The sequence below is a fragment of the Suricata suricatta genome, chromosome 9 (genome assembly GCF_006229205.1).
Source record: "Suricata suricatta isolate VVHF042 chromosome 9, meerkat_22Aug2017_6uvM2_HiC, whole genome shotgun sequence".
Lineage (NCBI taxonomy): Eukaryota > Metazoa > Chordata > Mammalia > Carnivora > Herpestidae > Suricata > Suricata suricatta.
Genome location: NC_043708.1, coordinates 98,416,922 through 98,442,825, shown reverse-complemented (window position 1 = coordinate 98,442,825; position 25,904 = coordinate 98,416,922). Strand labels below are relative to the sequence as shown.

The 25,904-nt window shown below is 43.5% G+C and overlaps 1 protein-coding gene across 1 annotated transcript in view; it reads left to right on the top strand.

The window, feature by feature from the left end:
- The first annotated feature begins 120 nt into the window (after positions 1–120).
- Positions 121–25,904, top strand: part of RORA (RAR related orphan receptor A) — a 92,471-nt gene continuing 66,687 nt past the window's right edge. Inside the window, exon 1 of the mRNA XM_029952427.1 lies at positions 121–315. Within this exon, the coding sequence (XP_029808287.1) occupies positions 285–315 (31 nt within the window). The 5' untranslated portion in view covers positions 121–284. The remainder of the gene's footprint in view (positions 316–25,904) is intronic.

The following is a 25,904-nucleotide window of genomic DNA, read 5'->3' as shown; positions in this document are numbered from 1 at the left end:
CTTACCTGCCCGCGGGGGCGGGGCGGGGCGCGGCGCCGGGGCGCGCCCGCCTCCCGCCTCCCGCCTCCCGCCCGGGGAGGAAGCGGAGGGGCGCGGTGTAAACAGAGCGGCGGCCGTGATGTCAGCCGGTCACATGGAGCCTCTTATGGCTCGGGATGGCTCTCGGCGGGCGGGCAGCTGCGGCAGCTGCTGCTGTGGCTCGGGCGGCGGCGGCGCGGCGGCGGCAGAGGGGGCTCCGGGGTCGGACCATCGGCTCTCCCTGCGCTCTCCGCACCGCGGCTTAAATGATGTATTTTGTGATCGCAGCGATGAAAGGTGAGCTGGGAGCCCCGCCGGGGCCGGGTGGGCTGGCTGCTCCGGGGGGCGGGGAGGAGGGCGCGCAGGGGGAGGGGTGGGCGCGCCTGCCCGAGCGCACGTACTGCCCGGGGCTGGGCGCCGGAGCCCCGCCAGGGCCTTCTGGGCCACAGCAGCCGCACCACCTGAGCCCGGCCGCGGGATCAGCCTGCCTCCTGCAGGGGGCAAAGGCGCACGGGCTGGACCCCCCCTCTTCCGCCCCCTCTGACTCCTGTCAGCCGCCCAGGTCCGCCTGGCAGACGGCGGGGCTCTCGGAAGAAAGTTTGCTGGGAGTCGCGGCGCTTCTGGAAGGGAGGGTAGGATCTGGGGAGCTCGGAGGAAGCCGGGGACGCCCGCGGTCGGTCCCCAGGGCCCGCACCCCGTACCGCTCCGGCCTACGTAGGGAAGGCGCTGCGGCCGGGCCGTGCGCGCGCGCGGACGCGATGTCATCCCTGGGGACTGGTCAGCGCCCCGGGCCTTGCGCCCTCCCCCCAGTGGCGGCCCGGAGGCCCCCGGCTGCCGCGGGCTGGGAAAGTGCGGCCGTTTGCACTCTGCGTCCCGCCGCGGCTACTTACGAAAGCGCCCGGGCCCGAGCGAGACGGGCTTTTCGAGCGTGCCAAGACTCTCCCGGCTGCCGCCCGCGGCCGCAGCGCACCCCCACTTGGTATTTTGCGTTGTGGATGGACGTGGGGACGCAACCCTGCGCACAGGAGTCGCGGGCGACAGTGGAAGTTGGACGGCGGTGAGGGCCGATCCGCGCGCGTTAGTCGCGGTCAGGTCTCCCCTCCCGGCCTTCCGCCCGGATCAGGATTCCTTAGCTGGCTGGTGGGGATGGCAGGGGTGGGGAGGCGGGGGGCTAGTTGAACAGAGGATTGATTCTAGGTCTTCCCAGGTGAGGAGGAAAGAAACCGAGGCAAGTTAGGGAAGTTTCTAATGAGCCAAAGTTTGGAGGTGTGCAGGAAGTCGCCTGTGTGGCCCGAGAAACCGACGCTCTTAGGAGGACTCTTGCAAACAGCCCTAGAGAAACTCAGCCAGCAGCACGCTGCCCGCTCATGCGCCAGCAGGTTCCTCCGGGGAGATAATCTGCCCGAGCGGCTCCGCGGACCGGCCGCTGGGAGTGGGGATTTAGAGCCCCATCTGCTTGCGGCGCACAGGGCGCCCCTAACGCGCGGCGTTTTTGCAGACCCAGAACGTCCTGCGGGCTCCGGCCATCCGTGCGGGCGCCGGGAGCTCCTTACACGTTTGTTAGGTTGAGGTTTTGTGGCAGTCCAGAATGAAGGACACTAGTTCGGTATCTGTGCTGCGTTTACTTTCGGATCACCGAGCTTTGCCTTTCTACACTAGAGATTGGGTGGCATCTCTTTGATTAATTAAACAGGCCGAAACGTGCTGGACACTAAGATGAGCTGCGTGAGATGAAATCTTTCTATACGACGTACCCACAGCAAATTTTCTGTCTTTCCCTTGTGGCTTTCGGAAAACGGGTTTTAATCATTTTTGGAATGTGCAACGGATAAACGAGGCAAAACCTCCTTGTGATACACGTTCTTAAGCATCTTAAAATCATCTTGTAAAGAAAAAATGTCAAGTTTTTCCTCTGTGCTCTTCTCCCCCTCAAAAAAACTTTTATGCTATTCCTTAATTATATTAATTCTCTAAGAAAGAATAAAACGACTCAAATACCCTTTTTAGTTAAGATGTTCTCTTTTTTTTTTTCTTTAAGCTATGAAATAGATTTTGCTGCTTGGAAGATATCAGTGCCAGTCTTTATCCATTTTATATAGTATAATTTGTGTTGACTGAATGGGGTGAAAAGCTAAGACTATGAACAATAACTACCAAACAATTAATAAGGAAAATATGTTTTGATGTTTTAACTTAATGTAATGCTTCCCAGTACGTACGATTTTGCTTTTGTAGCTCTAGTAGGAAGTCGAGTACTATCCCTTGCTAATATAATCATGGGAATCACACAGCCATCATCCCCCCAAAGCTCTAGCCCACACATTTGTCTTGGAGTGACCTCTGGCTGCCATTAGATAATAGATTCATAGTAATGTGCTTTGAGAAAAGTAGCTCAGAAGTACTGGTGATGCAGTTTTCCTATCAGCGAGCGAGCGAGAGAGAAATAGAAGGCATCTGGACAATTAGAATGTTTCATTTCCAATATCATAACATCCTGTGTTTTAATGGGATTATCTTGCTTTGGTGCAAATTTAAACTGAAGAAATAGTTTGTGGGAAAATGAGGAATGCTGTAAATGTTTCCATATCAGATTTAAGGGGGAAAAAACTGGCCTAGAATCATATTAAATACTTCCCTACTGCCTCTCATTTTTAATAGTTAAATTGGTTCCATATGTAGGAGAGTTTGTATAATTAGATTTTTCATGCAAAAGAGACCTACTCTTTATAATACAGCTTTTTGGTACGTGTATGCATGTGGATGGGGGAGGAAATAACAAGCGACCATAAAAGAAAAACATTTCTCTTTGTTGGCTGATTACATATGTTTTTTAAACATCATTAAATCAGGCCCTTTGAACTCACCAAAGAAGAAAATCCTTGCTCTGTGTTAGTTGTCAAATAAGTTTAGGCTTAAAGTGGTTTCATGCTTAGAAGTAACGAATCTTCATTTGAGCAGCTCTTCCTCTCATCCTTCGGTTTTGTTTTTGTTTAATTAGCAACAAAATTCCAGTACCGTTTGGATTGCTTCTTGGGCAAACAGAGAGAGCCAGCGATAACATTTATAATCAGGGGAGCGCTCGTTCGACTCATGGTAAAAGTGCATTGGCCAAACAGGCAGCAGCCTACGCTGAAAGGAAATGCAAGGGCCTCATCAGTTTCCGTAGATTATATACCCCTTTGCTTCTTGAGGGCTCAGCCTGTGTTCATATAAATGGAGTTAGAGGGAAGGGACAGGTTTAAGGGGAATTTCTCTCCCATAGTAGATTCTTCCCCTAGCACCATTCATGTGCATATGCAAACCCCACCTTACTGATTTGAAAATACTTTAGGTGTTGGTGATCAGTAGTATTTCCAACTCTAATGAATTTGATTTCCTAGTTTTGAGGAATGTGGCCTTTCTTTTTGCCAAATGAAATGTGAATGTTATCCACAGTCTTATTGCAAATGATGTCAAATGATACCCTTTAGCAGGGATTTTTGTCCCGTTTTTGTGACCTTTGATGGGTAGGACTGGGAGAAGGTGATGGCTGGATCTTGAAAAGAGAAGATTTAAATGGCTTCTCCGCCGATCAGTTTTATTGGGCAAGGACGGGTCACTTCTTTTAAAGACCAGGAGGATCGCTGAACCCACTTGTTCACTGGGGTTGGGGTGGTGGTGTACAAAGCTCAGACCCTCGGTGAAGTAGAGGATATTGTAGAGCACCATTTTCTTGAGCAGCCTTTTGACTTTATGTATTTCAGTCACGTCACTTGAAATGCAAAGTAACATCATACTCAAGTAAAACCACTTTGCTCTCAATCTGAATTGAGTACCATGTCATTTCTTTAATGCTGCCCAGTTATAAAACAATACAAGTTCTAAATGGAAATAATCTGATAGGTAAAATGAATATGATTTAAATCTTAGAGGTTATTTTACAACCAGTAGATAAATTAGTAAGTATATATTAATAGTTCTCACTAGACTCCTTTTTCTCTCACCTTTCCCTTCCAGCCTAGTGAATCACAATGAAATGGATGAGATCAGCAAGTAGATAATTGCAAAGCACCTGCAGTAGCACCCAGCCACTTTGTAATTTGCTCAGGGGCGTTGAAGGAAATAATATTTACAAATGGCCATTTACTGGGAGAAAAAGTTACTTAGATAGATGGGTAGATAGATTTGGAGAAGTGGAGTTGAATTTCAGTTTTCTTAAAATTCTCTTAAATTATTTTAGTCATCAATAAAACCCATTGAATGGAACAAATCCAAGAATATTTTGTCATAGAAATGTTTTGATGCATTCTTAATATTCACAGTCCTTATTGTAAGAAATCAAGGTTGCTTTAATCTACATATTTCCTATTTAGTAAGTTTTAAAACCGTAGACTCTCAGAATCAGCAGCTACATCATGTGTTATGTTTCTCTGTTTAAAAAAAAAAAATGGAAGGATCCTCCAGGGAAAACACAGAAATGAACTGACATTTAGTATTATCTCAAAGACTATGTATTGACCCTATGAGGAATGATTTATAAGTTTCCTCTCCCTGCTTCTCGATCCTCCACTGAGGGTGTCTCCCTTCCACGCTAGCCTTTGAGTCATGGACCTAGAGATTCACAGAGCTTTTTGTATTTGTTAGTGTTCTGTGACATGATGCATGCTTTTTCATTTAAGTTGTCGGAGTGTTATGTCCAGAGCTAAGAGGTCTAAATAGATAATAGCATATGATTAGCCCATGCACAACACACAAAAAAAGCCCTTGAAAACTTGTGTTTCTGGATTTTCTTTTTAAAGTGACATTTGTTGAGGGTCCTGGCTGGCTCACTCGGTAGAGTATGCAACTCTTGAGACTCTTAACCTCAGGATCGTGAGTTCAAGCCCCATGTTAGGCGTGGAGCCTATTTTAAAAATAAAAAAAATAAAATAACAAAGTGCCATTTGTCAACCCTCGTCATATTATAAGGAGGTAATCTTTGCTCCCATGAGTATAAAAAGTCACATTACGACTTATCCATATGTTTGCCAGTGATTTCATTTTTTGACTTTTATTGCTCTGAAGTTTACGAGGCAGCTCAGAAATAGATGGATGATGTTAACTTGTATTTGTTCTGTGCTTTCTGTTTTACAAGCATTCTTCTCTCATTTAATCCCCCATGGAAAGTCATTGATACTCATGGTTTTTGGTTGAAAAAGAAAAGAAAGCAGCTTATAGAGGTTACGTGCTGTGGCGCACGCTTCCAGCAGATAAATAGTAAAGCAGGGACCAGAGCCCTAATTTCTACTATTTTCGTGCTGCCTCCCCTGGAGGAAGCTGTGGATATAACTTTGTCTCTAGTTAGAGAAAATTATAACTCTGGCATTTATAAGAGAAAAAAATAGATTCAATTATGTAATGCTTTGCTGAGCCTAATATCTTTAAATTACTATTTAATAAAATCAATTTGGTACAAATGGGGTTATTCTTATTTGCTCATCATTAGCTCTCTTCATCCATGATTTTCATTAAGTCTGCTTGTTCTAAGAGGATCCGGGTGAAATGTTAGCATTACCTTTGTAAAGAATACAGAATACTATGAGCCGCAGCTAACCTGTGTAACCTATCTCCATTACGAGGGAATTGAGCCAGAGATTTACCTCAATATGTTCCACTGGTCTTTAGGTAAAGGGAGCACTTACAAATGCATCTTCTGATTTTAATGTGGCTTTATGTAAAGAGCTGATGAATCCTTGTCCATAACAGCTAAGGGGCATGATTGTGGACATACTCTTGAGAAATCTGTTGCCTTTTAGGAAGTCACAGGAGAGTAAAAGTCTCCAAGTAGATAGATTTCCAAAAGCTCGTTTCTTACTCGACGTGTGTTTACTTTTCTGGTTGTTGGATTGAGATGTGTTTGTCTGAAAGCAAATCAACATTATTTCAGAGAGTCTTGAGGAGAGAAGAAACCGTAAATGTCACTCGGTTAACAGGTCCTATTGGCATTTGGTTCTTCTCCACAGCATTCCTGCCAAATGGCTGTCTGGTTATGCCTGAACACCTCTTTTGACGAGAAGCTCACAACTGTTAGAGATAGCTTATTCCATCCTGAATCAGAAAATTCTTCTTACATCAAACATAAATCTCTTCTTTGTATTTTTAATTCCTTGATTATGACCCTTTCTTTTGGGGCTGTGGAGAACACATTTAATCCATCTGTCAAGTGGAAGATTGTCAGTTATTTGAAGGCTAACAGTGTGAAACATGCACACGCGCGCACGCGCGCACACACACACACACACACACACACACACACACACAGAGCGCTAACCCTCACTCTCTCCCGTCCCCTGCTCTGTTGGTTCACAGTCGGTCTTGGTCAGTTTCTTCCTCAAACATACTTGTTTGTCTAAAACCTCTTGGCATTTTGGTACCACAAGTGGAACCTGAGTACTACTTGTGGTATAACTGACTCAGCATTTAATCTGCCACATAGTAAAGAGTAAAGACTTTTTCATTTTGTTTTAAAATTGTTGAAGATACACAGGCTAGTCTGTAACTGTAGGCCATCGCATGACCAGTTGGTGTGATATGGTTGTAATTTGTCAAAGTGGACTTTTGACCTATTTAGAAATACCTTTAGATGTGCTGAAGCTGATTATTAAATATCTAGGAAAACCAAAGATATTCCAAAAATAATTAATGGAACACAGAAGCATTGTGAGGTGTTTTTCTCCAAAGCAGTGTCAGAGCTGAGATAAGGCTGCCCTCTAGTGGTTACCTCTTCACCAACCGCTAAAAGCCTTAATGGTGCCAGTGAATTTCCCATCAGGCTAGTGGAGAGGGTCAAAGGTTGAAATTATTTTCTCAGTTGCTGTGGGGCATTCTTCATCACATTCCAAAGTGTAGTTCATTGTTTTAAATGGTTATTAGGAATGTATCTGTGGGGGAGATAATGAATTTCAAATGTTGTGCTTGGAAGATGGTAAAGGGAAGTTTTAAACCTGAATTATAACATTTTGCTTGACTCCATAGTAAATTGTAAATGTAAATGAGATTTGGTGTGTGAGTAAACAATTATTATGATCTTTATGGTGATCCTTTTAATTTTTTTTTTTTTAGTTTCAACCTTAATTCTATTCTTCAACCCTCAAATAAAATTTAAAAAGAAATTGTCATTTAAAATATTTTTTAATGTTTTTCTTTTTTTTTTGAGGAAAAAAATAGAGTGCAAGTGGGGGAGGGGTGGAGCAAGGGGAAGACACAGGATCTGAGGCAGCTCCAGGCTCTGAGCTGTCAGCACAGAGCCCCATGCGGGGCTTGAACCCACGAACCCGAACCCACGAACTGAAGTCAGATGCTTAACTGACAGAGCCACCCAAGTGCCCCAAAAGAGATTGTCATTTTGATCAGCATTCTCCCCTTTTAAATCTAGAGCTTCCCCCCCCCCCAAAGATAAACATTTAGAAATGAGCAAACTATAGTAGCTTTTTTGGCAATAAAACAATTTTAAATGTGGATGCAAAAGTATTAACCACTTGATTTATGAAGACTTGTAGTTAGATCATTTGGTTCACATAAGTGTAGGCAGTTAGCCCAAAAATACAGGGTATATGCTGCGCAGGTTTTTAGAACATTATATAGAGTTTATGCTTTAAAACAATAGAAATAAAAATATGTCTATAATTTTTAGGATAACAGATAATACAAATGAATTGTGGGCTCAGATTTTGGTGGTATATCAAGTGTGAAACAATCATAAAACAATCTGATTTCTGTGTTGGAATCAGAGAAATAAGTATTGATCCTTAAATATCATTTAAGGAAATGATGCCTTGCAGAAAGAAAAATGAGAATACAGGCTTACATGCATTTTTCTTTGCTTAAGAAATCAAGGTTTCAGAGCTGAACTGAAAACCAGGATGATAATAATAATGACAGGTAATCACCAAGATTCTCAAGGGTAACAGTGCTCATTTGTTCCTACTGGAGAGGTGCAATTGTATCTTTATGTGGAAAAACAAGGTTGGGGGAGAAAAGCAAGGAAAACCTACTGTTTAAACTTTTCCATCATAGAAATAAGACAGTGGCTTGGAAGTGAAGACTTGTGGTTAGGTTTCAGATCAGTTATTGAAGCTGTTTTCAGACTACGCCACCCAGAAGTGTGATTCTTTCGCCACATGAGAAATATTCTTTTTCACAGAATGTTATTTTCATTTTTCAGTTGTTGGGTTCCCCCCCTTTTATTTGTTTATTTCATGTCACATCTTCTGCAGAACCCGGAACATAAATAATTAAATAAATTCGTTTCAGCAGATACTTAATAAGTGCCTACTGTGTGCTTTTATAGAACCAAGACACCTTCCCCCCAATTATCTCTTAAGCCATGAGTCACTGTCTAAAAAATGCACCGAGAGATTGGCAGCCACTCTTAGCCAGAGAAGGCTACTTTAAGACCGTTGCTCTTCTACGTTTGCAGCTTCTGTGAGCCACATGCTATTTACAATAAAGGAGGATTAAAAAAATAAATAAATAAAATAAAATAAATAATAATAAAATAAAGGAGGATTTATGGGGCACCTGGCTGTTTCCCGTCTTTTAAGCGTCTGACTTCAGCATAGGTCATGGTCTTGCACTTCGTTGGGTTTGAGCCCCATGTCATGTCAGGTTCTGTGCTGACGGCTCAGAGCCTGGAGCTTGCTGAAGATTCTGTGTCTCCTCTCTCTGCCCCTTCCCCGCTTATATTCTGTCTGTCTCTCCCTCCCTCCCTCCCTCCCTCTCAAAAATAAATAAGCATTAAAAAATAAGGAGAATTTGCAATACACCATGAAATGTCACTTTAATTGAGTAAAGCCAATCATTCTACTTCTCTGGGAACATGATTTCCTTCCCAATCAGCCATAGGTTAGCTCTAAAATCCTGCCCAAAGCAGTGGTTCTGAAACTTTAGACTACAACATGTAATCCACAGAGTCTGTTGAAAAGGCCGATTCCAAAGTCCCACTTGGGGAGAGCCTGATTCTGTCCATCTGGTCCTCCTGACCCAGGAAGGCATGTGTCTCTGGTGGTTGGGATTCAGGTGGTCCTCAGACCACCAGTTCAAATGGTCCTTTCGCTTTGAGAAACCTCGTCCTTACCTGCCATAGCTGGGGTGAGCGCGGGGTCCTCCGACCCTTCGGCGGTTCCTAAATATCCTTGATCTTCACAGTCAGCGGGGAGGCCTCCATCACCACATGAGTGGGTCCTGCTTCTGATAGTCTAGGGTGAGACCAAGAAATTTGAGTTGCAAAAGCTCTTTTGGTGCCTAAGGATCTAGCAAGTTTGGGAAGCACTGCTCTGGTCTAACCCTCTTGGACTAGTGAGAAAAGAGGAGCTCGGAGAGGTCAGTGACGTTAGCCTAAAGCACAAGCTTTCCTTTAGTCCTCCAAATCTCCTTTGGAGCATAAGGTGCCCAGCATGCGCAATTCCCACTATTATTTGGATGTAATTAACACACTCGAGAGAATCTTGTGATTAGTTTGGCCTTTCTACACCAGCATGTAAGAGGAAGTGTACACACCCCAAGTCTGTTACCCCAAGGGGCCCATACAGGCAGAACACCCTGAGACTTTGGTGTGGGAGATGCCTTTGATACTTTCCACTGTATGCCTCTTCTGCATAAATCTTCCTGGGGGGCTCTGGCCTTCTGGCACTCAGTGAGTCCCAAGGCTGAGTCTTGCCACCGTTGTGACCCCTCAGGGCGGGCAGGGGATTGTGCCACAGGAGTCAAGGCCAACTCCAGTAGCAGCAGTGATGGCTTTTCTATGTTGCTTTTCTCAGCAGCAAAGTCAAGGTATTAGCACACAGCTTTCTCATAGTGCTTCCTATTTACACTCAGGCCCCGTGCACCTGGTGGATCTCCCCACTTCCGGGGGCTGGAGGTAACTAAATATGAATGAGGCACTGGCTTCATAAAGCTTAGATTCTAGACTGGCGAAGCAGATTAAAACTGCTCTGGGGATGTGGAGGGCAGCCTACTCCCTTTCACACCACAATTCCAGACCTCTCTTTCTTTGGAGAATGGTGGTGCAATATCCCATTATTGTGGCAGGTATGGTGCTGGGAGCCACAGAGAACACAGTGAGCTTAGCCTCTGTCCTTTGCGAGTGTACATTCTGGTGGGAAGAGGTAGAGAATACCTAAGTAAACACATAAATGAACTAGATAAGAACAGGTAGTAACAATAGCAAAGCTGACATGGCAGACAGTGTGACAGTTTAGAAATGTGTATGGCCTCATAGATGAATTTTAGGGAACAGAATCCAAGAATGTTTTTTTCCCCCCCAACTGATGGTGAATGTTAGGCAGTAGACTCAGGAGGGAGCTTAGAGGACATCTGGTCCCTTAGTTCTAACCTTGTCACCACACTAAACTGTCTAGAGAGCTTTTTAAAGATACTCAAGCCCAAGCTATGCTCCTAGAGGTCTGATTTTATCAAGTATTGTTAATTTTTTAAGCTGCCCATATGATTCTGGGAAATAAACCCCCGAAGCCCAACACCCTTACTTTACACATGAGTCATGGGTCTCCAGGGCAGGGAAACAGCATTGGATGGTGCAAACCACCCCCCTCTCCATGTTGGGTGGGGGAAGTTGTGGGTTCTCCTTCCAGATCCACTACTCTGATTATTGTCAGGTTACCTCAGTTGCTCATTCTTCTCATGTGTTAAGTTAGACTGGAGAGCCATCAAGTTCTTTTCCAGCTCTCCCCTTCGATGAAGTGTTTGTATTAAAACAAAAAGATCATCTGGTTTCTTGTTCAAGACTTGGAAGAAACAAACAGATGAATGTCTTCTAGTTTCCTTATTCCCCATCTCAACCCCTAATTGCTGTAAGTGCCTCAATCCGCTAATCCATTCATTTCCAAAATAAAGAAAATTTAAGATAGAGGTGATTACTTTTGACCAACTATTTAAATGTACGCACAAGCAAGCTTCCATTAATACTAATAATAAATATGTCCAGACTTAGTTCTGCTAAATTACAGAAATATTTATCAAATTCTATCCCAAAGCCTTTTCCATTTTTGATGGTTGAGTTAAAACCAGGGAGGTTGGGGGGTAGGGAGGTTGCGTAAAAATGGAAACCCTGGAAGTCTTAACCATTGTATACCACAGTATTTTTATTCCTTACCGAATATTCCAGGCCAGAAACTCAACAAAACTTTTGAGTTCTCTCCTAATAATACTGTTTCCAATTTGTTAGCAAGCAGAAACAGTGTATCTCCTATGTTGCCAGCTTACAAAAGGAAAAATTACAAAACTCAGCTCTGTCATGAAAAATAAACTCATTGTACTTCCTCCTTTAAGATCCAGTATCTCTAAGAACTTGGGTTTCATTGAAACATTTATTCAGAAAGGTAGCAGTTCATTATAAGCCAGGCTTGTGTGATGTAAGCATCTTAACTTTATTTCCTTTTTGTGTGGAATGTCCCCAGTGGGGTTTGATAATATTCAGCAGTTCCAGAAGTGATAAAGGAGTTTGAAAAGTAAATCTGATGGGAGCAGGTAAATGAAATTAGAGCCGTGTCTTTTTCAACAGAGATTTTTAAAGATGAACATGTTGCCTACTTATTGTGTATATATTTAAGAAATTGGACACATATTATATACACAGCCATAGGTTTGCCTCACGTGTTAAATTATGGAAAATCGTCTTCCTCTAACTTACATTGCATTCATGGGGCGCCTGGGTGGCTCAGTCGTTTAAGCGGCCGACTTTGGCTCAGGTTATGATCTCACGGTTCGTGGGTTCAAGCCCCACATTGGGCTCTGTGCTGACAGCTCAGAGCCTGGAACCTGCTTCGGATTCTGTGTCTCCTTCTCTCTATGTCCTTCCCCTGATCACACTCTGTCTCTGTCTCTTGGAAATAAACATTAAAAAAATAATAATAACTTGCATCCATAACAGTAAGTACCTTCTGAAATGATACTGTTTAATAAAGTAATTGGTTTAGCAGAAATCTATTTCAAAAGCAGTGTTTCCATCACAAGCAAAATCATGTAGAACAGAAGTGTTTTGTTTCCACCATTGCAGAGAAACAAAGTTGTTTAAGATGAGTTAAGATGTCTCAGAGTTTTGGCCGGCTTTCTGAGCCTCCTGCTGCTGTTGCATTCAGAATCCCTTTTAACGTGGCTTGAAAGTTTCTCTGTGATTTCAATGGCTGCTTAGGGGAAATATTGGCTAAACTACTCATTTTGACTCTTAAGATGGCTTGCGCATTTTTAGAATGTTTTCATTTGCTAGAAATATGTTTCGCGCTCAGGCTTCTCTTGTTGAAGGTTGGTTACCAGCCATCTGATGATGCCTCAGGGTGTTTACAGACAATGTGGGTGCTGGAGTTCTATTTGAGCACAGCCCTCCCCCAACGAAGATAGTGTGGTAATCAGCAGGAATGTGAAAACATGTATTTAAGGATTGATGCTTGTAAAAGGGGTGCTGTAAAGAAACATGGTTGTTCAGATGTAGGGAATGACTGACAGCTCTCCTTGTAGGCATGCTAGTAACAATAAAGTCTAGAAGTTCAACATCAAAGCGATCACAGCTTACTCCACCAGTGACTTGCACATCAAAGAGGGACTGCAAGACAAAGGAAGTGCACTGAGGTATGTTTCTGCCTCATCGCCAGATGCTCAGGGGGAGCTCCCTTAGCTCCCTTCATGAATGCAAAGTGATTTTTGCAGTTCAGCGTCTTCATTTCATAAGTGACCGGGAATATAAAAAAGCAGGGCAAACGAGCGCATGCTATTTGCTCCCCATCACTTTAAGTTTGGCTACGAAAGACTCATCGCACAGAGATGGGTCTCTCTGATTGCCTTAAGTAACAAATGCTGTAGCATTGTGGGCAGCTCTGACTTCACCTAATAGAATACAGGCAATTATTCTCAGAATAAGAGAGTACAAATTGGATCTATTTCAAGTGGGTTGTTTTGAATTCTGCTCGAGAACAGAAAACTGGACCTAAGTTTGTAGAGTTATACCTTTCTTTCTCTCTCTCTCTCTTACTTGCTTTGTAATTTTTTTAAATTAACCTTGTGGGTGGATTTTTGCTGAATCAGGTATGCATTACTTAACAGGTGTGTGTGATAATGAAATCTGGACCTGTTAAACCGGATCGTAATTAATCACCAGATCTGTAGACCTCAGTTCTCTAAATCAAGTGGCTTGTGCTCCACAATGCCAAAAGTAAAACAAGGGCAGCCTAGATTTGACCCCCGCCCCCCTAAATATTAAATTGAAAATAAAATTAACCATGGAAGGATTATGGGTGATTTGAAATAATGTGCCTTTTTTTTTTTGCTTGCCTTTGAAATTTGAAGTTCTTTTATAGTTCATCTTCAGTAATTTACTCATTTTTAAATGCTATTGAAAAATAGTAGTGCTCTGTGTAGTCATTAATAAATACAAAGCAGCTCTCTGAGGGCTCTGGGGAGACCTAATAAACACAACTGTGTTACTAATTGATGCTATACTGGGCTGACAAAAGTAGTGCATCGGTAAACAGAAGTTAGAAAGTGAAAAGTTAAAGAACTATAGGGGATTATGTAGACATCAAGGGTTGGAAATTATAATAAGGCCTCTTTAGGGGAGCGTTAATTTGCATGTGGCTGAATTAGGACACCCAATTATTTCTGAGGACACTACTAAGCGCTCATCTGAACTACCCCTGAAGTGAAAGGCTCGGGAGGGTTGGGTGTCAGAGGGGCTAGAGGGGGGACTGAGCAAGTCATATTTCCTGTAACTCATGATAGTTTTCCCAATAGCTTGTTAGAGCAGCTTTCTTTGTTAGGGAGGAAAATGCTGATGAAATCAAGAGTACTGCAATCTCTTTGTTCTATACACACAATTTATGTTGAATTGCCACAATGGAATTTTTTTTTCAGCAGGGAGGGCAGGAGGGTGGAGACAGAAATAAACCTTTTAAATCTTCTTTATGTGAACCCCACAAGGACATAAGCACCGAGCAGATTAGAGAGTGGATTTATACTGTTAGTATCCTCTATGGCCGTGGTCCCCAGTGTGGGATCAAGGCGCCCTTGGGGGCCCCCGGGCCTTTCCGGGGGTTCTAAGAGGTAAAAACTATTTGTATAATAACACTGAGCTATCATTTGCCCTTTTCACTGTACTGACTGTTTGGCATCAATGGTGTCAAACCCTTGGTGGGTAAAACTCCTGGCATCTTTGCAGGAATCAAGGCACGGGCACCAGCCTGGACAAGTCATCATCATATTTGTTATTACTGTGGACTTGCTGTAACAAAACATTGCCAGGTTCATTTGAGAATGTCCTTGATGAAGCAGTAACAATTATTAAGTGTATTAAATTTTGACCCTTGAGTCCAAGTCATTTTAATATTCTTTATGACAAATGGGAAGTACACATAAAAGCACTTCTGCTACATACTGAAGGAAGATGTTTGCTCCAGGGAAAAGTCCTGTGCCGTTGTTTGAGTTAATAGCTGAACTAGCTGCTTTTTTGAGTGGACTGCCATTTTACTTTCTAGAACGACTGACTCTAGCTATTCAGAATTAGGTATATGTCATTTACTTTCTCAAAAATGAACCAGTGAGCCCATCATTTCAAGAAAAATAGTTGGCAGTATTTATTGCCAATAAATTCAAGCTTTCAGGCAAATAGTATTTTGAAACACTTGCATCCAACACCATGCACTTGACTGCCTCTCAATATCTAAAGGCTTTTCTGATGATGTAGGTGGTGATATTAATAAATGTGATTACTTGATAAAACCTCATTTGGTAATGAAATATGTCAGCATCTGCAAGTGCTACATAACTCAGTGAACTAATAGTTTCCAAGTGACCAATAAGTGAGGAGAAGATTCGCTCAAAGTACAAAATACAGGGGTGCCTGGGTGGCTAAGTTAAGCATCTGACTCTGGCTCAGGTCATGAGCTCAAGGTTTGTGAGTTCAAGCCCTGCATGGGGCTCTCTGCTTTCAGTGCAGAGCCTGCTTCAGATCCCTCTCTCTCTCTCTCTGCCTCTCCCCGACTCTCTCTCTCTCTCTCAAAAATAAATAAGCATTAAAAAAAAAAAACAGGGGTGCTTGGGTGGCTCAGTCAGGTAAGGGTCTTACTTTGGCTCGTGTCATGATCTCAAGGTTTGTGAGTTCAAGCCCCACGTCAAGCCAACATCTCTGCTGACTGCTCAGAACCTGGAGCCTGCTTGGATCCTCTGTCTTCCTCTCTCTCTGCCCCTCTCCTGCTTTCTTTCTCTCTCAAAACCAAACACTAAAAAAAAAAAAAAAAAATTTTTAAACCAAAGTAAAAAATACACCAAACTATTTGAATTCAACCGAGTACAAAAAATAATGATAGGGTTTCAGGTTTCATATTCAAACTAACCTTTAAGAAACTGCCGCTTGGTGGGGCGTCTGGGCGGCTCATTTGGTTGAGGGTCAACTCCTGGTTCGGCTCAGGTTGTGATCTCATGGTTCCGGTCTTGATCAGGCCTCGTGGTGGGCTCTGCGCCGCTGTGAGGAGCCTGCTTGGGACTCTCTCTCTCTCTCTCTGACTCTCCCCTGCTCATGTTTTCTCTCTCAAAATAAATAAATGATAAAATAAAATAAACCACCACTTGGGGAGTTTTGGTGTAATATCAAAGGCTATCCAAAATTATCTGAAAAAGCTATAAAATACACCTCCTTTTTCCAGCTATATATCTACGTGAGGCCCGATTTTCTTCACTTTGACCAAAGAACACACCAGATTGAATGCAGAAGAAGATAGGAGAATCTCACTGTCTTCCATTAAGCTAGAGATGAAAGAGATGTATAGAAATGTAAAACAAAACAAAAGGAAATCTTCTGATTAACCAGTTTGGGGAAAATATGTATTTTTTCCTAAAAAAGACTATATGTTAATCTGTAATGAGCTGATTACTGTTATTTTTAAATTAGCTATAAGTAAATATTTTTAAATTTTTCTCCGTTTTCATTTCTTATTCAGTGATTACTGATATATAACCCACATAAACAAGAGCTCTTTGGGGTTTTTAAGTATCTAACGGGCTCCAGCCACTAAAATGTTTGAGAACCACTACGGCGTATGGTTGATTCTAGGAGACGGGAGATTTTTGTGCCAAAGCACAAGGTAACAATAGTAAGGACTTTAAATACAGATAAATTTAACTGATGAGCCATGGTTCCTGTATTACACAAAACACTTCCAAACATAAATTCAAGAACAAGTTTTCTGATCTCTATTTTCTTTATAAAGTCTTCCCCTTTAACGGCCACAGAAGACCAAAATCATTGCCAATGTTAACATTTTCAGAGTTGTTTTCTTTTTTAATACAACAGAGATTTGGTATAAAATTGTGGTTTACAGCGGCTTTACGATTTATCTTTAATCATCTGCAACCTACATTAGCAAAAACTGTAGTAAATTACTGCTGTTTGTCTTTTCAATTTGGGCTTCTACCAAGGAAAAAATATTTTGTACCATTAGTGCGACTTCAGAGCTGTCCTCAAATCCTGACAGACAGGAGACTTGTCCAGTAATGGGGGCACTTTGGGGAGTTTTGTTACTGTGTGCAGGGATGGAAGGAAAACCCTCACGGGTCCTGCCACCTCACCAGGGCAGTCCCCTCACCTGCCTTCCGTCGTCCTGCTCCCTGCGGTCTTCTCTGGCACTGGGCGCGGCCGGAAGGCTGAGCCTTCCACCAACTTCAGATGTGCTTTTGGCAGAATCAGTTCCATTTACTAATTAAACGTATCAAAGTCCAACCTTCTCTGAAATTTCTTGTGAAAAATAACGCAGTGTTAGAAAGCTGTGTTCAAAGGCTTGTTGTTAATTTTATAATCGCTCTGTTGGCATCTAACGTACAGGCCTTTACATCGTCCTGTGTGGCTGGGCCGTAGGCCCCTTCGTTGTTATCAACTAGGGAGCGTGCGGGTCTGGGGCCATTTGGTTTTCTGTCAACAGGCTGTCGGCTGAATGGGAGCAAATGCACTGTGGCACACTCTGCTTTTCCAAGGGCTTGTTCCTGACACTCGTAACCCAGAGAGGGGTCCGCGCCCCTAGAGCCAGATCAGTGTCAGGGAATCGGGATCCCTCGCTCCTGGCGCGGTTTTATTCGCCAATTAAAGGCATACTCACTGTGTACACAGAGGTTATACAGTGGCCCCCAGCTAGCCTGGCCCTAAGAAAAGCGCCTCATTTCCTCCTGGATCTCCCCAAAATGAGGAGGGCAAAGAGGAGTGAGATGGCCTAGTTTCAGAACAGCCTGCAATGATAATGTGGGGGAACGATGGGAGTAGAGAGGAAGGAAGTGAAGATAGCATCCTCTCTCCTTGGGCTGTTGTAACCTTCGCAAAGAGGGTGAAAGAAATAACTCTATGCCTACTCGTGGTGAAAAAGAAAACAAAACTTCCTCCAAATGCCCAAGGTAATTATCCTCCTTAAAGTAAAATGACTCTTCTGAGGAGGTACATTTTATTAAACTTCTAGCATTTTCTTGCTAACTGAACCTAAAAATAAGAAATGTTACACATTAAGTTTGGCATCATTCACTGGTTTTGACCTAGGCATAGGACTATTTAAAAACCAAAAGGCATTTTTATTCTTGATCTAAGAGTATTCACTCTCTGGAAATTCATCAGGCTTACATTCGTGGTGGGGCCTGTTTTTGTAGGTATGTTGCACTTCAATAAAAAGCTTACTAAAAGGCTAGGGCATTATTTAATATAAATAATACACTTAGTTCTGAAAATATTCTCTAGACTCACGGCTTTGGAATTTTTCACTGTCATTTAACACACATTTTGTTGATTCTCTATTCCTTTGTACCGCCACTTCACAAACATAAAATTGAATCTACGACTGTACAGAAGGGAAACTAAAGATATTTATATATGTCAAGTGTGTATACAAAGCCATAACTCTGTATCACAGAGGCTTGAGGGCAGCCCTGTTTTTCTTTTCTGTTTTCCTTTTCTTTTTCCCTCCCTCCCTCTCTTCCTTCCTCCCTTCCTTCCTTCCTTCCTTCCAGCATTGGCTCTTGACTGACTGTGAGGAGGGGAGGAGGAGAAAGTAAATCAGAAGACACGGTGATACTGTTACAGGAATAAGAATTTCTTCTAAGACTTCAAGCTTCCTGTATGCTTTTTAGCTCTTTGCTAAAGGTTCTGACCCTCCGTAAGGATGGCCTCAGGCAAACAGGCTGTGTTTTCACAGTCCAGCATCTCAGTGCGCTTTGGGGTCTCCTGGCTCATTAGCGGCTCAGGGCAGAGTCGCCCCCCTTCCTCATGAATACTGAGTACTGCACCTCTCCCTTCCCTCTGCCCTGACATGGGGCTGTGGTCTTGTGGTCCCTTCTCCCCCCGGTTCTTCCAGGTGGCATGGGGGCAATGAAGAGGATGCAATGTGAGACATTTGGCAAAGGTGTAGGTTCATGAATGGATTCGGAGATTTTTCCAAATATGAGGTTGAAGTCCCAGATATGCCACATGCGAGCTGAAGGATCTTGAGCAAGTCACATACCTCTCTAAACCTCGCTTTCTTTAATTAGAAATCCATAATCAAATTGACCTCACAGAGGTTTTAGAAAGTAGAAAGTAGTACGTAGAAGGTGCTTGCTACGATGTCTTGCCCGTAACAGGTACTTAGTACATAATAGACCCCGAATGAGTGCTGTGATTAATATCCCCATGTTCACATGGAGAATGGCGCACATCATGTCCATAGAGGGATAGTGATGTCACCAAATCTTAGCTGGTGCACACTTTTAATGCCAGTGCCCTGGCGTTTTAACAGGGACCTTTGCTGGTGCCCAGAGATAGGACCTGTGTGATCTGATCAGATGGGGGTTGACCGAAGGGGCACTTTGATGATATTCCTCATCATATAACAGAGGAGGCTTCTAATTCTATATTATGCCAAGCGCTGCCACTGTAAACAGTATTATACATCCTAAGCCGACCATGTTTAAAGTGCTCCTTCTGTGCCAAGCGCTGTGAAATGCATTATTACCACATTGAATACTCATGTGAGCCTTTCATCCGCTTTTTACAGAGTTGAGACTCCGAGAGACAGAACATCCATCCAGGATCACAGAGCTAGGACTTAGGGAAGACAGGCCTGTCTGACTCTCAAGGCTGTGTCTGTAACCTCCTTGCGATTCTGACCCAAGATTACAGCACCATAGGAATCCTAGAGAAACACATTGTTCCAGACTCTGGGATTGGGTCATCATACAAATTGGGATCAGGGGCTCTTTTGGACCACTTCGGTGGAGCGAGGGTAGGCAGTCCAGACACAGATATTTACTGAGCCTCTGCTGTGTGTCAGGCACTGTGTACAAAGTGCTAGACCCAGAGAGATGAAAAGAGGTAGTCCCTGCCTGCAAGGACTTCACAGGCAACTCCGGACCTGAGTGGACATAAAATCACAGCACAGTGAAAGTGCCAGCTTAGAGCAAGGAGAGATGCAAAGGGAGCATACAGGAAGAGCCCTCCTCAGCCCTGGGGCAGGAACAGCCCTCTGGCGCGAGGAGGTAAAGGCCTGGCTGAATTTTGAAGTGAAGGAAAGGATTCCCAGCAACAAGTAGAACTGGGAATATTCTCAAAAGCCGGACAGGGAATAAGGCGAGTTGGGGCACAGCAGGTAGTCGAGTGTGGCCGTAGGGACGGCAGGAGACGAGGCAGGCAGAGGTGTCCCGTGTGTTTCAGACCATGAAAGACCCTGGCCGTCCTTCCCAGGGAGTTGCATTTTATATGAGAGTGGGTGGGAAGCCACTGAAGGAGTTTGCCAAACATTTTTAAGGCCCATGGAATCGTTAGGAACAATCACATGTTCTCGGTGTCTTCTTTTTCCCCCTTAATCACTTCAGAGGGAACAAATAAAAAAGCTTTTTGGATGTAGCAAAAGGCCCTTCCGTGGTATCATTTGGGTTTCTGTGCGGACACTTTTGCCTCTTGCGTGCTCTTGAGAGATATATGAAAGGTGCCCGCCCCAAGACTCCTTCAATGGATTTTTGCACTTTGCTTGTTATAAGTTGATTCAGGGACTTCATTACGATGTCGCTAAGATGAATGGGGCAGTAGTGTTTTGGCTTGCGCTGTCAGGAGGAGGGAAAACAAGTCTGGTGCTGCAGTTCAATCACGCTGCTTACAGAAGTAGGGCCATGAAAGGATGGAGGAGTGTGTCTTTGATACTACAAACCCGGTAGCCCTGTTGGTGCTACAAGCGAATGCTTAAATTAAAGGTTGGAGCCAGCTTTCAAGTGTTGACTGTCGAGCAAAAAGCTCAGCCCACACTCGTGCACTTACTCAAGCTTGTTAAAATAAAAATACACTCTCGGCGAGGCGCGTGTCACAGCTAGTGTCATTATTACATTGAAGATTGTTGTTTGAAATTGAGAGGCTGGAGCACTCGTTTATTTAAAGATATGCTTGGCAATTTAATACATTAGTCAGGACTTATGCCCACACCGTGAAGAAGTAAATATCATTGCCAGCTGCCTCTTGGGTTGTTTCTCCTTCATGCGTTCAAGGTAAACACTGGCATTCGGCAGAGTTATCCAGGGCGCAGGTGATTTACTTGCTCTCCGTAGCCCAGCTGCTTAACTGACTCAACTCTCCTCTGCCAACACGGATAATGATGGCATCGCCCTCAATGGATGGTTTTGAGGATTAAATGAGATAATACATTTAAAGTGCTTGGCCCATCAGTAAGTGCTTCAGAATGTCATTTTATTATTGGTATTATTATTATTTTTAATGGGGGGATAGATATGACTTAAATGCCGCTCTTTCTGTCCGGCTACCAATGACAAAAGCAGGACAGTCCAGCTAGGGCTCATTAGCCCTTTGAGTTATACCCCCTGTATTTTTTGTGTTGGATTTGCCCAGATTATTCAAGTGTTTGGGAAAGTTGTGCAAGACTGTACAAATGTGAGGCACCATGCTCATTTTTTGATTGGTTTCTTATGGGGTTCTAAGTCACTCTCCCCCACCCCTTGCTCTATCTTGACCGTGTGGAATGTGGGACATCTCCAACAAATGGATCCATTTTATACCCATTTATTGAATAGCTTTCTATATTTAAAGCTACTCAACTTTTCTATGTTGTTTTAAGGTCTGAAATTCAAATCGTGGATATTGAAGATGGGGTCTACCCAGTGTCTTTTCTGCAGACTTCTGAGGTGTCATGCACAGAACAAAGAGGTCAGGCCTCCCTCTCCCCATCTCAGAATGCTGGGATTTATGGCCTCTGTGGAATGCTCTGGTGTGTTCCATCAGGATATTGTTTTGTTTATATACATCACCCTCACACCCCACACTTTTGCATGAATGATAACTTTTTAATGAGGCGACCGAACAGTGTGAGGTCTATTTATGTGTTGGCACAGTGTTCTGATAAGTGAATTTTGATAACTCCCTAGGGAAGAGCAGAATTTTGATGGTGGAAGGCGACGTCGCTATAAAGACATCAGTCCCTTAACCAGTGGGCATTTTATAGAATGTTAGACTTACAAGCAACTTCAGAGGCCAGTCTAGTCTGGTATGTTTACTTCACATTAGGTAGGTGGGGATTAAATGGCGTGCCCAAGATAAGTTAGTAGCAGGTTAAGGACTAGAATCAGAGTCTCCCGCTCCTCTGCCACAATTGTTTCACTGGTCACGCTTCATCTGAGTGCTGCGAAGGGCTTACATGTGATATTATATCAAAAAGGGTGTAAGTGATGCGTTAGGCCTGTTTCACTCTTCGGCAGCAAGACTATACATTTTTATCAAAAGGTTTGATTGCATAATTATTTGTGTTTTCATAGGAAAGGGCAAAAAATTAAGCTCACCCAAGAGTGACGGCACAGAGGACCATATGCACCAAGAGCTTTAATGTCGGCTTTAAAAGAACAGAAAAACACAGGAAACCACTTCAAATATACCATCACAAGGAATTCAAACTGTGTCACAGAAGCCAGCAGAACGGCGTCCCTTCATGCTGAGCACTGTGAAAATCTATTCTTGTTTGCTGCGGTCTCCTGTGAGAGGCCCAGTGAAGTCCCCCCCCTTCCCGCCCACCCCAAGAAAAAAAAAATAGCAGGAACAGTAAATAACAACCCTCAGATAATACAGATGGGTAAACACTTTCAGAATTGATTATATAAAGTACTGTTGACTAGCAGGCAAAGTGAGGCGTGGGGGGAGGTGGTGGAAGAACTTTTATCTGCCATTCAACTCTGGGCATACAAGGCAGGATAGACACAGAGCAAAATCCGTCATTAACATGGTCGTGTTCTTCATTGCAAGTGCAGGATCGTAAGAGGGTCCTGAGAACTACCTAGTCTGGGCTGTTCCTTCAGAGGAAAGGGAAACTCAGAAAGGTTAAGTGGCTGCCCAGGATCGCACACTTGACAGCAAAGCCAGTTTGGGAATGCTGGCCTCTTGACTCCCTGTCTGGTGCTCTCATAACGGCAGCGTGACCCCCGAGTCGAATCTATGACACAAACGAGCGTCAGAGGTGCCAGATGAGGCTCACAGAAAATTCTCTAAATGGATAGCTGTTTTTAAAAAAATCCTCCTTAAAGCTGTTCGTGATTTTTAGCCTCCCCAGACAGCAAAAACTTAATACAGTATCATGAAAAAAATCTTCTTAACTTATTGCCAAACTCAGAGAGGAAGGAACTTTTCATGTATATTTAGTTATTCGACAAATATTTGCAAAACACCTGTGCTTGTATCTGCGGGGTCCATGATCCGTTCTCTCTCTTTTCTCTGAGAGGACCAATAAGCAGGGGATCATCGGCTCTGTCCCCTTTACCCCTCGGTCTAAGGATGTCATGTGCCCAGCCTCTTACTTTTCTCTGGTTTTGCTATCCTTTCCATCTGGTCTTTAAATGTCAGTCTCTGTTCTCGGCTCCTTTTTTAGCCCGTGTGGGTTTCTCCTGTTCGTCTCCCTCTCCTTTCGCTGACGTATTTGCATCTCTGTAGTTGTGCTTAATATCTGCTAAATCAAACCATATTGGCTTGAATAGCTTCCATTGATTTGTGAATAAAAGGGTGCTTCAGCTGCCCAGCCCTGCTCTTTGTCCATTCTTTGTCACAGTAGGTTTAACTTACTCGAACCTTCCTTGTCCTTGTCCCTCTTTTACCCCGGTATTGTTCCTGCCCCCCCCTGCTCTGGCCGGCTCATCCTTTTGAGCTGTCCTTCCTATAAACACGGTCTGTGTTTCAGGGGTGACTGCTATTTCATTTACTCATTATTCACTGAATGAGGCGGACAGTTGTCATTTTCTCTTTGCTGTTGTCCTGTTTTCCCTTTTCACCACCACCCCTCCCCCAAATTCTGATGACCAGAATCACTGTTGTCATTAGCTAAACCACATTGAGTATCAACTGCATATTGGCTACTATCATTCAGAAGACTTGACTTTTGTAAAAATGAAGTCTTTGGCTTCTTTTGAGAAGGGATGGAAAACAAGCCTGTTTTGATGATGATGTTAATTCAACCAATTTTCTATATACAATACTCTCACCACAGAGAAATGATCAGATACTATGTGCCAGAAGAAAGAAGTGTGAAAAGGCACTAACCACAAAAATATGATTTTGTAAGCCGTATCGTCAGCCTGTCTATTTTACACTCCAGGAAATGCCCGAATCTGCATGTTTTTTCTCAGCTCAAAACCAATCCAACCTGAAATCTATATGAAAAATACCAAAACTCTCCAGTCAACTTTTACCTACTTCTTGGCTTCGTCATTCAACTACGGCCCACTCCTCCCCCACAAAAGAATCTCGCTTTTTCTTCCTTACACTAGGAAAACATACAAAATCATACTGATGGTTTGCTAATCTAACACTAATGCTTAGATTCAAGATTAATTTCATTACAGGAAACATGAAAGGAACTCTCAGATGTGTGAGCTCAGAGGCCCCGGTGCCTGTGGATGGGGTAGCCCAGGAATGTGGTCTGAGGTATTCTGAGTTCTGGGCCTGGCCTGCCTCCAACCAGCAGGTGTTAGCAGCAGCAAGTCCTCCTCTCCCAACCAGACTAGGCCAGACCGGGCCTCACCACTGCCTGGCTTGGGGAGAAATGGCTTCTTCTCTTCTCAGAAGCATTCTGATACCACAGTTGGCCAAGGCGTGTGAACGGGGAAGTGTGGGTCTTGAGAGTAAATCATGCAACTATAGCAGTCAGAGAGAGCATTAGAAAGAGGAGCCTTCTCTGCTGTGCTGCCTCGTGGGTGTGTTTGAAGACTCACAGGTAGGAAGGCCTTTGGGGGGCTATTTTGGTATCACTGGCCGAAGCTGCCCAGCTCTTCCACCTCCCCTTGGTTGGGAGAGCCTTTGTCTCCGGCATAATAGATGGATGCACAGCGGTGGAAGTGACAGCAGGAGCTGTAATGCATCACGCTGTCCATCTTCCAGCAGAGCACCCCTCTCTTACCCAGAGCATGTTTTTCTGGAAGCCCTTCTCCCTGTAGATTGTGAATCTCAACTGGAGACAGTTTTGACCCCCAGGGGACATTTGTCAATGCCTGGAGGCATTTTTGATGATCACAGCTGGAGAGTGCCACTCGTGTTTGGTGGATACTGCTACACATTCTATATAATGCTGAGGACAGCCACCCGGAATAAAGAAATTACCGAGGCCAAAATGCCAGTTGTGCCGAGGCTGAGGAATCCTCCTGTAGAACGTGTTCTTTCCCTGATGTTCATCATGGCCCCTCACACATAACACCTTCATTTTCAACCCAAAGATGTTATATTTAGAAGTATTTCGTTTCAAAAGATAAAAAATTAAAGTAAAAAAAATTACTTACTTGCACCTTTAAATAAAGGAATAAGTGGGAAACCTCATTGGCCTGAGGGACAAAAAAGGGGAGAATGTAATGCATAAGCAAATAAAAGCCAGAGATAGTCAACATAAATTAACTCATTTAAGTTAATTTACGCTGCTCGCTTGGTAGAAAGACTCTGTGGTGAACGAAAATGTCTCTTTAAAAGAGAAGGCATAAACCTCAGTGCTCAGTGTCTCTAAGCAGGTGATATGAGTGTGGGAAACAGAAGAGGCACCTGGACCTCTGGACAGCGCATACGCCATCTGAGATGGGCCACCTCCTTTGGCTCTGACCAACTGTTGCCATTTAGAATAACTGGTCCGCCATTGCCAGGTCTTTTGATTTTTCAAGAGAATCTGGAAGTCCGAACTGTAGTGTGAAAGTCCCTCGTTACCAGTTGTTAGAAACAAATTTGAAAACCCAAAAGCTTTGTGTGGCTGAATATTGGACAGATGAGACAAAATCTCTGATCTGATACATGGGTCTGACTGTGTTCCCCTGTTCCAAAAACTTTAAGCAACTTGGAAAATAAGTCCAAAGTCCTTAGCAGAATGTTCAAGACCCTTTAAGATGTAGGACTCACCAACTTTGCACCCATTGGCTTCTGTCCACCCTTCCTTTGAGACACAGCGTGCCTCTCTTTGAACAAACCGTACGTGCTCATACTAAGACCTCTGCCTGGCTTTCTGTCTCTCCCATCCCAATTTCCACTGCCTATTGAAATGGGATAATCACTCTTCTTGGCCCAGATCAAATGACACATGATCTTCCTGAATTCCCTGAAAAAGTCTAGTTTGCTGTATTATGTTCTGCTGATCTTTACAACTTACCACACATTCATCTATTTATCTCCCCACCTCAAGTAATGTAAAAGATTTAGACACTAGGAACTCAGCTTTATTTATTGTTCTCTCCTCCATGTAAACTTAGCCTTTAGTAAATTTAAATCGCCTTCTCCCAATCATCTACCATCATGCACTGTCATTAACATGGCAGTTTCTGCAGGGAACACTAAATTGTGTCCCTTCCCTTCTTATGACCAAATATGCCCCCCCATTAAGATAACATTAAAATAATATTATTAATGG